At 48.4% G+C, this 13,422-nt stretch overlaps 1 protein-coding gene across 1 annotated transcript; it reads right to left on the bottom strand.

Moving 5' to 3' along the window:
• Positions 1-5,499: 5,499 nt before the first annotated feature.
• On the bottom strand, positions 5,500-13,332 carry PSMD4 (proteasome 26S subunit ubiquitin receptor, non-ATPase 4). The gene is made up of 10 exons (XM_019739956.2): positions 13,218-13,332; positions 9,591-9,731; positions 8,314-8,428; positions 7,872-7,958; positions 7,629-7,697; positions 7,256-7,471; positions 6,775-6,883; positions 6,483-6,614; positions 6,332-6,399; positions 5,500-5,782 (listed from the first exon to the last, which is right to left on the bottom strand). Exons 1-10 carry the CDS (start codon positions 13,241-13,243, stop codon positions 5,612-5,614), a joined length of 1,134 nt encoding a protein of 377 aa, XP_019595515.1. The 5' UTR covers positions 13,244-13,332; the 3' UTR covers positions 5,500-5,611.
• Between the last annotated feature and the right edge of the window lie 90 nt (positions 13,333-13,422).

The following is a 13,422-nucleotide window of genomic DNA, read 5'->3' as shown; positions in this document are numbered from 1 at the left end:
AAGATTCTACACCCAATACAAACACCCTTCAAAATGAAATTTATTTTGTTTCTGATGAGCTATAATTTCTTTTTTTTTTAAATGTAGGAATTTTGTATTTATTAATTGTTAGTATTATTTACTTTACCTATAATAACATTTCATAGAGGTCTCTATATTCAGTAAAAGCAACTGTTAAAAGTGTATAAATTGTCCATTCCTCTCTTATATAATATGAAAATGAAGTGTGATCATTGAAATATTTTATGTCACTTTTACCTGAGATGATGACTTAAAATGCAGATTAATTACCCTGACCAAGAAGCACTGAATCAGTATGTCTCTTAGAACCAGAAGTGACATCTGGCTGAATCCCCAGTGATTTTTAGGTGTTCTAATGGAATCTATTAGAAAAACGCACCTTGGATTACTCTCAAGTGTTTTCAATTACAATAGTTTATTTTGCGTCAAATTTGTTCTCTCAGGATAGGACGTAACTTTTCTCTCACTGCTCTGAGGTGCATTAAGAGCATACTTCAAACAATACCTCATCTTTTGTATTATCGTAACAGTCTTAATTCATTTGTCTCTCCTTACTTATCCGATAATGGCTTTATTATTTTATTCCTATTTTAACTCTGTTCGATTCTCAGGAAGAGCAGAAGAAGACCTCACAAGTATTGGTCAAAATATGACATTGGAATATAAAATAAAATCTGAGGAAAAAATTCCAAACACCCAAATCTGGATAACCATAGTTTGTCTGGCAGTTGTTCTTTTAAGTAAAAATGTTTTGTGAGAACAGTAGCTAGTTCCTCACAACTCAGTTGCCCAAGTGCTTTTCCTCAAGACAATCCTTGGGCCCAGGACGCAGCAAAAGTGCTCTGTGTGTATTTCCCACTTCAGCTCAGAAAATGTTAAAGATGTATGCTCGAGGGTTGAGATTTAATAAAATTAATGTTTAACTGCTTCGTCAAGGCCAGTTTTTTTTTAAAACCATGTGCACATAGGGTTTGAGAACACCATGACCACTAGTATGGTTTGGTGCCACGGCCTCGGATTTGTGCTAAGGCACCAACACTTCTATCCCCACGGCTTTTGTGTCAGCCCAAGCGACAACACAGTGCAAGAGACAAATAACGTCACAGTATTATTATAAAAATAGTTTGAACTTCACAACCCCCCTGAACCCTCCAGGGGTTCATGGATCACATTGTCAGAACAGTCATCATAGAATAAGCTACCTTGCATTTCTGGGTTTCAGTTCCCTTATTTATAAAACAGGATTAATAATGTTCCAGCTACCTCACAGGGTTGTTGTGAAAACTAAATGATCTAAAACATGGAAAGCATTTAGAACGGTCCCTGGCACATATTGTATGTAAGCATTGGCTGATATTACAATCAGATATCCAACGTCATGAAGTGTTTTCTAAAATAAATTTGTCGAGAGTGTATTATTCCCTAGTAATGTAACATAATTGATATTAGGTTGTTTCCCATTTTTTTCAACATGCTTATAGATAAGTCTTTACCACGTCTCTGGTTATTTAAGTTCCTAATTTGGAATTGCCCTGAGACCACTGTTACTCGCTACTTAACGACATGGGTGCGTTCTGAGAAATGCGTCAGTAGGCAATTTTGTCGTTCGACCATCACAGCGTGCACGTACACACAGCTAGATGGTGTCGCCTACTGCACACCTAGGCTGTGTGGGACAGCCTACCGCTCCTGGGCTACAAGCCTGTACAGTATGTCACCGTACAAAGCAACATGAGATGAAATCAGGCACCAGAGAATACAATGGGATCAAAAGGCACAGTAAACATGAGATGTGAGACTGCTGATGACATAGCGTGGCATACTGTTTTATAGCCAACTTTTTTGTATAAGTAGATAGAGTTCATTCTAAAATAACAATAAACAGTATAGTATGTATAGTAAATACGTAAACCAGTAAGAGTTGTTTATTATCATTTTCAAGTAGTAGGTACTGTACATAATTGTATGTGCTGTACTTTTATATGACGGGCAGCGCAGCAGGTCTGTTTACACTGGCGTCACCACACACATGAAAGGAATTCGTTGCACTATGACATCACAAAGACGACAGTGTCACAGGCAACAGGAATTTTTCATGGTGACCTCCTGGCACCACCCCTGTAAATGTGGTCTGTTGTTGCCCGAAACATTGGTAGCGCCTGACTGTACACACATTTCTTCACAGTTACTCTTGCAAAGTGTACAGGGACTATCCAAAGGGGAGAGCGGAGAAGACAGGGGCCTACAGCCAAGTATTTGACTTCAGCAGGGAGCATTTAAGGATGGACGGGATCCAGGGTGTGGCTGTGAGTGTGACAGAGTGAACTGTGGTGACGACTTGAACTGGAAGAGGCCAAGCCACTGGCTGAGTCACCCTCCTGAACACTGAAGTCACCCAGTTGGCATGCAGGGGACCAGAAGACTGGGACACAGGTCCCGTCATTACTTGATGGACAAGCTCTGCCACAACTTGATTTTGCTGGGGAAACCACATCCTGGCCCAGGAAAGCCAAAGTGACCACTCTCTTTATAACCAACACCTACAAAAGATTCCCAAGCCCAAAGGATGGGCCACTTCTTTCAAGTAATATTTGATTAAAATAATATATACTAGTGTCCTAAAAAATTTGGACACAAGGATCTACAAATTCATCAACCCAGATAATGGAAGCCCCAAGTAGGTTTCTAGCTTCCTTCTGGGGAACCTTGTTTACATTCGGGCTTTGGGATACTGGAAATGAAATTCACAGAACCTTGGCCCAGGCAGAAGTAACAGTGCAGAAAAGGCGCCTTTTTCAGTAAACAGTGCTTTAACAAATGGTTTTCCGTATTAAAAAGTTGAGATTGAATCTGTATCTCAGTGTACGTAAAAGTCACTTCTAGATAGAATAAGGAATTTCTACGTGAAAGTGTGTGATAATAGAAAATATATGTATCGGTGTCTGCCCCCGGTTCCTGGCACAGAGCTCCCAAAACCCTTGTAATTTCCTAAATGATGAGAGCACTAGAAGAATCTTTATCCTAATGAAGTGACTCTGGGTGGGCTCCTGGCTGGGGCTGAAAGACCATGATTGGAAGCTTGGAATATTCAGCTCCTCCCACCCCATTCTCCAGAGGGGAGCGGGGCTGGAAATGGAGTTAATAATTGATCATGCCTGTGTGAGGAAGTCTCCCTAAAATCCCAAAAGTATGGGCTGCAGGTTGGTGAACACATGGAGGTGGGGGCGAGTGGGCCCCGAGATTGCATGGAAGCTCCGCCCCCTTCCCCCATACCTTGCCCTACGCATCTCTGCATCTGGATACTCACCTGTATCCTTTTTGGTGACCAAAAGTGTCAGAAGTGAAGTGTTCTGTGTGAGTGGTACAAGGGACCCACGGGAGAGAAACAGGGGGGAGAACTGGGATTTTCCCTACTCACAAAGGAAAAGTCTGAGTTTTTCCATTACAGAAAGACAAAACCATGAAACTTTAAAACGAAAACAGAGTATCTTTCTGACCTCTGGAAGAATTTGCTGGACACAAGAATCACTAACCTTGACAGGAAACATTGAGAAATTTGACTTTAAGAATTTCATTCACTAAAGGACACCTTTTAGAAGGTGAAAAGACAAGTCACAAACGGGGAGAACATGTTTACAGCATATAGAACCAATAAGGACGTAGTATCAACAATAAGAACTCGTACAGAATATCAATAAAGAGACAACCCAATAGAAATACGGACAAAAAGACATGAAGAGACATTTCACAAAAACGGAAATACCAAGACCTGCTTAAAAATACATGAAAAGAAGATGACTCTCATCAGTAATCAGGAAGGACATGCAGGTCAAGACCACACAGTTACCCTTTCATTCTCACTAGAAGAGCAGGAATAAGGAGCCTTACTTAATACTGAGGGTTGGAAAGGATGTGCTGGTAGGAATTCTTATACCGCAGGAGGGCAAACGGGTGTGACCACTTTGTAAAGCAACGTGGCATGATCCTGTAAAGCCTGCTAAAGAAACTCTTGCACAGGTGTATCAAGAGAGATGTAAAGAAACAAACAAAAAACTCCACTGCAACCCTGTTGATAATAGAAAAGTAGCTGGCACGAAGCAAACGGCCATCAATGGGGAAATGCAGATTGTAGCCGAGTCACAGATGGCAATGCTACGGGACCACAGAACACCTACATGCCACAACTTTGATGAAGCTCAGAAACGAAACGTTTCTTAAAAAAAGCAAGTCCCGGGGCCGGCCCGGTGGCTCAGGCATTGGGAGCTCCGTGCTCCTAACTCCGAAGGCTGCTGGTTCGATTCCCACATGGGCCAGTGGGCTCTCAACCACAAGGCTGCCGGTTCAATTCCTCGACTCCCGCAAGGGATGGTGGGCAGCGCCCCCTGCAACTAAGACTAAAAGGACAACAACTTGGAAAAAGGCCTGGAAGTACACACTGTTCCTCAATAAAGTCCTGTTCCCCTTCCCCAATAAAATCTTAAAAAAAAAAAAAAGCAAGTCCCAGAAGTCTCACAGTATAAAACTATTTTTTTATAAAGCTCAAAAACAAGCAAAACTCATCATATTTCTGTCAGGAATCTGTACATGTATGAGCAAACTGGGAGGGAACAAAACAATAAACAGAATTCAGGGTGCGAGTTCTCTGGGGAGGAAGTGGAGGTATCCGCATATGGCAGGAAAACATTGTCATTACATTTGTGATTTCAATAGGTTCATTTTGTTTGTGTTTCATGATTTTCATATAGGTTAAGTGCCAAATGTTATTTACCTCTTTAAATATGGTAAGGGGAGGAGAATTATATTTACTCCACAACCTACAAAAATCTTCCTCTAAATTTGGTGCTCCAAGGAGAAGCACCATGTTTATTCTGAGGCTCCAGACCCCACTTTGTCAGTAGGGCCTGGAGGATCCCTGATCTGTGGTGACTGCTGCCTGCTCATGTCTCCTGCCACTCAGTTCCTCCAAACCATCTGCACATACTGTTCCTATTGGCTGGAAGGACCCCCATCTCTTCCTTGTCAGCTGATGAGCTTTTCGCCATTTGAGGGCTCAAATATCACCTCCAGGAGGCTTCCCAGAGGCTGTGAGCCTTGGCCCTTGCTCACGCCTCTGGGTACTTAGCAGGCGTGTGCCATCGCTCCTTTACGTGCTGGCCCTGGCATGGCCTCTGAGTCCCCAAAGGCCAGCCGTTTTCTAGTCACCTCTATGGCCCTAGTGCCTAACACAGTGACTGTCAGCAAAGCTCCTCTTAAGGCCAAAGTAAAATAGCCCCCGGGCAGGAGAAATGTGACTGTGGTGATGGAGATGGCGATGGAGAAGGGGAAGGTAAGCAAGTCAGCATCAGAGCCCAGGTCCTGGAGACACAGAGAACTCAACAGGGGATTCTGTCCTTCACGCCATGTACTCCTCTCTCACACAAAGCCACCATTTGAATCAAAAGAGCAAAAAAACAACAAAACAAAAACAACAAAAAAACCCAAAGTTGCCAAGCTTTATTTAGCGCTAATGGTTACAGACACCGTATCTCCCCACGTCCCGCCTGCCCAGGCGGCCGAGCAGGCTCAGCTGCCCTCCCCTCCCCCTCCAGTCTCATTTCTTCTCCTCCTCCTTCTTATCCTTCTTGCCATCCTTGGGGGCCTGGGAGGCCAGGGAGCCCATGGCATTTCGAATGGCTTCATTGTTGGGATCCACGCCTGGAAGGTTCTCCAGGACACTCTGAAGGAATTCGGGGTCCTGCATCACATCATAATCATCCTCCTCCTGAAAAAGGGCAATGTCAGCTCGGGCGAGCGAGCGTGAGAGCCGTGCGCATACGGCTGCCTGAGCCCCTCTCCACCTGACTGTCCAGGCTCGGGGCACCCCAGCCAAGGGCAGGAAGGACTCAGGAAACACCCAGTGCCTACGTACGGTACGAACGCAAACACTGATTACTGACCAGGCAGGAAGACGCCTGAGAGCTTTGCTTCCTGAGCTCAGAGGGTAGAAACAGATGCCATCACATCCAGGTTTCCTCTACCAGACACCCGCTCCTGTTTCCTTTTTCCTAGACCCTCTTTCCACTTTCCCGGGAGGATGGTATCCTACAGACTGTCCAGACGGCTCCCACCAGCAAGGAAGATGACAGAAACTAGGACACTTCCCCAACTCTGACCATGAGCTTTCTGCTGCCTTTGCAAGGTGTACATACAAGAAACACACCCCGGTGTCTGTTTCCTTCTGCTCCTCCGAGCTCATCTATGGACCTGGGAGACGAACGTCCCAGGCTGAGGGCTGAGGTCTGAACACCAGGGACTGTTAAGTGGCCCTCACCTTGGCGGGCTCAGACGTGTCCATGGCTGAGCTGGCGTCAATGTCGGCTGACTCTGCCTGGCCGAACTCTGAGGAGAAGAGGTCAGGCTGTTGAGAGCCACTCCCCAGCCCAGGCCCCGGGCCCGAGCACGGCCCCCCAGGCCCAACTCACCGGCACCCTGTAGGGACATCTGCATGGCATAAGCAATCTGCTCTTCCTCAGTCATACTGCTTAGGTCCGGGAGCCCGGGGCGGCCAAACTCCTGCTGGCTGATCGTCATCTTTAGCAGGGCGTCATCTGAGTCTGGGAAAGGGAGAGGGCGGCAGGGCAGAACTAGTGCCATGTTCCACAGACCCCCCTCCGCCCCAGCCATACCCTCAGCCCCTATCCCCACAATGCAGATGCCCCACTGCCGCTGAGCGGGCACCCTGCAATCCTGGGACCCCAGACTCCACCCCATCACCTTCAGTGCCAGTCGCAGCAATGCCGGCCTCGGCGGCAGAGGCTGCAGCTGCGCGTCGTGCCTCCTCCTCCTGCCGCTGCCGCTGCTCTTCCATGGAAACGCGAAGGGCCTGGCAAAGGGCAGGGCGAGGTTGGCCATGCTCCCCCCCTCAGTCCTGGGGAAGTCCACTGAGGGGAGCAAAGGAGCACAGGGGGCAGCGTCTGCTGTACGGATATGGGGCAGGGGCCCGGGAGGTGACGCAGGACAAAAGGAAGGACCTGCAAGAAGCCTGGGGATTGATCAGGAGAAGCGAACAAGAGTCTGGCACTGGTGCCCTAGCGATCAGACAGAATTATGGGGCAGAGGGACCACAGGGGGTCTGGGAAGGTGGGCAAGGGTGCTGAGGGCTGCCTAGCTCTCGAGAGGCTATGTGGCGTGTGCGTATGTCAGCAGAGGACAAAGCAAGTCCCTTGGGCCCCACCTGAGGTCAACGTTTGCTCACCAGGGCCAGCTCAGGATCGGCACTGGGATCCACTCCAAATTCAAAGTCACTGGCACCAAGACCCAGCATGGCACCACCTTCACCAGCCAGAATTGGAGAGCTGATGAGGGCATCAGCCAGGCTGGGCCCAGGAGGCACTGTCACCAGATGGGAGCCGGTTCCATCTTTGCCATTCAAGGTGTTCACAAAGGCTGTCAGCTTTTCTGTGTTCACTTCCTGGGGGAAGGAGGAACACAGGGCTGTCCTGCCGCGCGCTCCCCATTCTCTGCCCTCGGTCCTCGTCTGCAGCCTCCCCTGAGGTGCAGGCTGCCCTCTGCGTAAGGACTGCTCTCTGCCCATAACCAATCCGTGCCCCCACCCAATCCTTACTCACCTCTTCCCCAAAATTGATAATGTCAACATTTACTTTCTCCTTCTTGAGGCGTTTAGCCAGTTTCACCAGCTGGGAAGAAGGGGAGAAAGCTGAGGAAAGCTCTTCCAACCCACAGGGCTGACACCCCTCACAGAAGTCAGTTGACCTTCCCGGGTCCCCCTTTCCCCAAGGCAGGAAGCCACCGCCTCCACCGGGCAATCCTATGGCTCGGGGGCCCCGTCCCCACGCGCGCCGCCGACTCACATCCTTCTCGTGGTCCTCCACGGGGCTCCCCACAAAGGCGATGATGCGCATTTTGTGGTTCTTGCCCTGTCGGTGCTTCAGCGCCAGCTGTGCAGGAGGAAGACGGGCCGGCGTCAGCCAGAGGCCCCGCGCTCTGTGCCGTTGCTCTGCCTTGCCCCGGTTTCCATGAGCTTCCAGCCCACCACCACGCTCACACACTGCCTAACCCTCCTCCGCCCTCCCGCTGGCTGTGGGCGAGGAAGGGGGGCTCCCTCTGCATTCTAGGGGCCTCCCTTCACAATCCTCACCCACCCTGGGCTTCACCCCACCACCTCCTTTCCACTCCTTTCTCTCTGTCCTCTCTGCCCTGGCTCTGGTTCTAGCTGGAGTCCATAGGAGAAACGAAAGGTGCTGGAGGCGGACCCTCAGGCCCGGAAGGAACAATCCCAGGGACCCGACTCACGTGGGCCACGCGGATGCCGGTGCAGAAGGTGATCTTGCCCTTGGGCTGCACCGTGTGGAGCTTGGACAGGATGCGGCCGGTGTCAGGGGTGAGTGTGGTCAGCACCTCACAATCACTGCGATGTGGGGAAAGCATTTCTGAGACGTCAGGTCAGGATGCATCTTTTCTTTAGAGACTTGGAGCATAACTGTAATCTCTGTTTTTCTTAACCAAACGTCAATGTTTAGAGAGATCTTACAATTCCTCTCATCACAGGAGAAACAAGTAACTATGTGAGATGTGGACGTAACTAAACGTCCTGTGCTCATCATTTCACAATACAGCTGACCCTTGAACAACACGGGTTAGGGGTGCTGACCCCCCAGTGCAGTCCAAGGTCCGTGTATAATCTTTGACTCCTCAAAACCTTAACTGCAGCCCCTCAGTGTCTGTGGGGGATGGCTTCCATGACTCCCGCACCCACCAAAATCCGCGGATGCTCAAATGGCCTAGAACAACGCACATAGTCCGCCCTCCAGATCTGGGATTCCCGAAGACGGATGGAAAATACCACTCTCGACCCATGACTGTTTGAGTCCCTGGATGAGAAACCCGGGGATACGGAGGGCCGACTGACTATATATTTACTGAAAAAAACCTGCGTATAAGTGGACTGGCGCAGTTCCAACCCGGGGTGTACATATGTATATACATATGACAGAATCATTACATGGTCCATCTTATACAGTGTCATATCCAATTATCTCTCAGGGAACCTGTAAAAAACCATCTGGTGTTTAGCAGATGTGAGGCCCAGAACTAAGGGGTGCTTAATTTTGTACGACACAGGCCCTCTTCCTCCCCTGTCCCCCTGACTCCTCTCCCACTGTCTTGCTCGCAAGGCCAAAAATCGTCCACAACAGTGGGACTCGACTCGCCCACCCTCCCCATTTCTAGCCTTGTTTTCCAGCTAACACACTAGGATGGGCGGTTACTCATTTGCGGATTACCAATTCCTAAAGCAACATTTTTGGGGCAAAGGATGTGTGATAGAAGCCCTGGGGCTCTGACCCCAAATCTTTTTTCATTGACTTTAAAATACACCGTGAAATTTTACCCCAGATTTAGCTTCATAACTGTATTAACTTCAGCTGAAGTTAATCTTAAAAACAGTTACACTTTATATTTACACTGAAAAGTGAAGAAGGCAGCCTAGAAAAGTGATGGACAAAAGCCACAGCGGGTCACGTGGGGGGAAGCCCTGCCCCCCGCCCAGGCCCCCGCCCCGGCACCCGTACTTGGCCAGTGTGATCAGGCCCACGTTGTTCTCCGGGTTGCTGCGGGTCTTGGAGTGACACACTATGTTGACGGCGTCCTGCTGGGCCTGCAGCCGTGTGGGTAAGAAGTCCCCGTTGCGCATGTACTCACTGTTGTCCACACTGTCAGATTAGGAGTGAAGGACAGAGAAGGCACGTTGTGGAGGGTCCGAGGCATTCTCTCCAGTTCCGGGGACCCCCACCGACCCCCACCACCTTCCACACCTCTCCTGAGGGGGCACTGTGGGTGTAAGCGGCTCTCAGTCTCTGTGGAACTCAGAATCACCTGAGACTTTTGTTTTTCTTTTTTAAATATACAGATGACCAAGCCCTACCTCAGACTGGATGACCAAAATGACCAAAGAAGGCAAAAGAGTTTAAATCTCCACTCCACCAGTGATTCTGATAAGCACCCAAGGTTGCGATCTACTGAGGTACCTCAATCACCTTTTATAAGGTGCATGTAAGGGTTATTAAACATTGCCATGGGTTCTATGTCTGCGATTAAAAGGGGAGCATTCCAAAGGTAGGAAACGAAGAAGGAGGCAACTTAAAGCTATTTATAAAACCACACATTTGGGAGCATCGAGTGCAGGAAAGCATCTGCTTGGTCAGCTGGACTGAACTGCAAAAAACGGTTTCATGGATCTGAGGTCTGACCTCTTCTTTCCCTGCAACTTTTCACAGTCTACATGGAGCCACATGATACGAAATACAAACTGCAGCCTCCCAGAGACCAAAAGAAGGCAGGTGAGGGAAGCAGTCACACAGGCCCCGGGACTGGATCAATTCCTGATGACCTGAGGGCCCTCCGAACTCTAACAAGCAACGATTCCAGCTGATGCTGGAAGGAAACCGTGTCCTAGATAAGACATCTCATTTATAGGGCAAGCAAAATATGGGCTCGTGCGGCAATTTTCTTCTTTAGTATCCTTTTCCTGCCAGTAACTACAAACCTAAAATGATGAAGAGCGCTAATTAAGAAGCTACTGGAAGGCAAAGCAGAAAAGGGAGGAAAGGGCAGTGTCCAGGCACAGGTTCAAGTGCTCATTCTATGATCCTGAGGAAGCAACTTCATTTCTCTAAGGTGCAGTTATGTCATCTCTAAAACGGCTTTTACGGCACGTACCCTATGGGACTGCTGTGAGGATTAAACGCATGGAAAGTCAGCACAATGCCTGACGGTAAGCATGAAACAGGCTGGTCCTAACAGTGGCCACTCAATCTAGGGCTCGCTCTACTGACCATTCACTATTATTCCTTTGTCCCTGACACATTGTTCAGATTATTCCCCCAGCAGGGAAGTAACTGCCTCTGTAGCTTCAAATACCAGGGTGAGTCCAAATATGGAAAACAATGGAGGCTTTGAGGATCCAAAAAGTGTGGATCATGGGCAAGACCAGCAGATGGACGAGGGCGGGCTGGAGGAAAGGCACATATGACAAAATCATATGTCATAAGAAAGGGTGCTTGAGAGATGGGGAGACCGACAATGGAGAGCATGGCAGTAGTTCTCCCCTTTTGCCCTGTGTCAGAACCACTGGGAGGGAGACGGTAGTGGTGATGGTGTTAAAAACACAGGCACTGTAACACCTATGGATGCATCCTTACAACACATTGTTTTATTTCCCCGATTTTGAACTTTATATGAACGGACTAATATATGTATTTCTGGTGACTACTTTTGCACAACAGTATGTAATTTTTTTCCCAACAAAAATTCGTATCAAAATAAGGGTTTAGCATATTATCCAGCTATTCTATAACGCCTTCATTTTGAAAAAGAATACAGATGCCTGGAGTTCTCTGGCTGGGAGTCTGACTCAAGCAGCCCAACAATAGTCAAATAGTTGAAATTTTCAATCAACTCCTGAGAATCCTGAGGAAAGCAAAGCATGAGGCCCCACAGAAAAAAGGAGCAGCTGTCATCATTATTCTGTGCCAGGCTATCACAGTAGGCCACCAACCTATCCCTCTGGGCCAATCTCCCCTCCTATGCCAAACCAGATCAATATTATTAAACACTATTTTGTATGCAGCTCTGCCTCCATCACTCTCAGAAGTTTTTCAAAAGTTCTGCTGAAGGGTACGGGGCAGAGTCCAACCACCCTCAACTTCACATTTGTGGTCTTCTATCTGGTCCCACGTACGTTTCCAAAAAAAAGGAACGCCTTAAACTTAAACCAACAACCTTATAATGAAGTCACACTAGTCAATTTCCTAGTCCCTGAGCATTTACATCTCAGCAGCTTTACCCCGTTCCTCCTAACTGTAAAGGCTTCTCCTTCCCAACATTTGTCTAAGTCCCTTCAAGCCCCCTCTAAATTCTTCTTGAGGACTCCTCACGTACCACAGCGACTAACATATGCACAGTGCTATACAGCTCACAGAGAACCATCACATATATTTTACCCACCTGTGCTATAAGGTAAGTGGATATTACTATTGTTCCCATTTTCTACGTAGATTTTCCACATTCTCAAGAACACGCAGCTGGTAAGTACCTAAAAACAGGTTTTGGATTCCAAACCCTGTCCCCCTTTCTCCACTAAGATGCTGTCTCCCAGAGATCGCCAGATTTAGCAAACAAAAATACAGCACTCCCAGTTAAATTTGAATTTCAGATACATAACAAATAACATTTTCGTACAAGTACGTCCTGTGCAATATTCGGGACATAGGTACAGCCATCTTTATATTCAAAAGTATTATTGACCTGAAATTCAAATTTAGCTGGGCAGCCTATACTTGTATTTTACCGGGCAATGCTACCCTCCCCCAAAAGAAAACCCTGTTCCCTCCCACTGGCGATTTGTGTGTTTGTGTCCTATTCCGCATTATATTCTATGCTCACACTTAGAAGAAACTCTTGAAACCTTGCAAGTCTGTGTCCTCAGCTTCTAATCCAACTCATAATAGACACTCAGCTCAAGTCTGAGACTGAGGACGTCAGGCCAGCTCACCAGATAAGCCAGAGTCCTGGGTTTAAATCTAGGCTCCACCGCTTAAGTAGCTGTGTGACTTTGGGTAAAGCCACTGAAACCCGCGGAGACTCGGTATTCTCGTCTGTAAAGTGAAGCGCTGTTTACCTTCAAGTGTTGTAAGGTTTAAGTGAGATAAAGTAAATTAGTGCCTGACACACAGAAAGCACTGTGTACATAGTATCTTTGAAGACGACACAGGGAAAGGTCACAGAGTTAGAGACGAGTGAAAGGGCCGGGAAGGGATTTATCACCTCTCTGCTTAACATCTATTATGGTGAGAAGGGGCGAGGAGGGCAGAGACTGCCACGCTGAGTCCGGGAAGCAGGACTCGGGTTAAACACAAACCTGGGGCTGGTCTAGAGAAGACGGCGCTGGAACAGAGACAGGCAGCAGGGGTCGGCCGGCCAGTGACTGTCCGCAGGGTGAAGGTTAACCTGGGTACCCCGGGCCTGTCCTCTCCCGGCCCCGGGATGACTCAGGGAGTCCTTGGGGCTCCTTTCTCCCCGGCCCAAGGCCGCATTTCTCGCATCAACCCCCACTCCCACCCCAGGCCCGCCCGGCCTCCGCGCGACACGCGCCCCCGACCCACTGCCGCCTCTCACGGGGCCCCGAGATAGTTACTCACCAAACCATAGTGCTTTCCAACACCATCTTGCCACTCTCCACTCTCCGGGACAGGTTCTCCTGGACCGCCAAACAACAACTCCCCCGATTGGCCCAGCGCTCTTCGCCAATCACAGACCTCGGTTCTGCCAGCTGGTTCCGCCTACGTCCTCTGCGTTGCATTCTGGGAGTTGTAGGCGCAGCCGAAATAAAAGGACGTGTGGGGG

Source organism: Rhinolophus sinicus, linkage group LG14, assembly GCF_036562045.2.
Source record: "Rhinolophus sinicus isolate RSC01 linkage group LG14, ASM3656204v1, whole genome shotgun sequence".
Classification (NCBI taxonomy): domain Eukaryota; kingdom Metazoa; phylum Chordata; class Mammalia; order Chiroptera; family Rhinolophidae; genus Rhinolophus; species Rhinolophus sinicus.
This window is presented reverse-complemented; position numbering and strand designations above follow the sequence as displayed.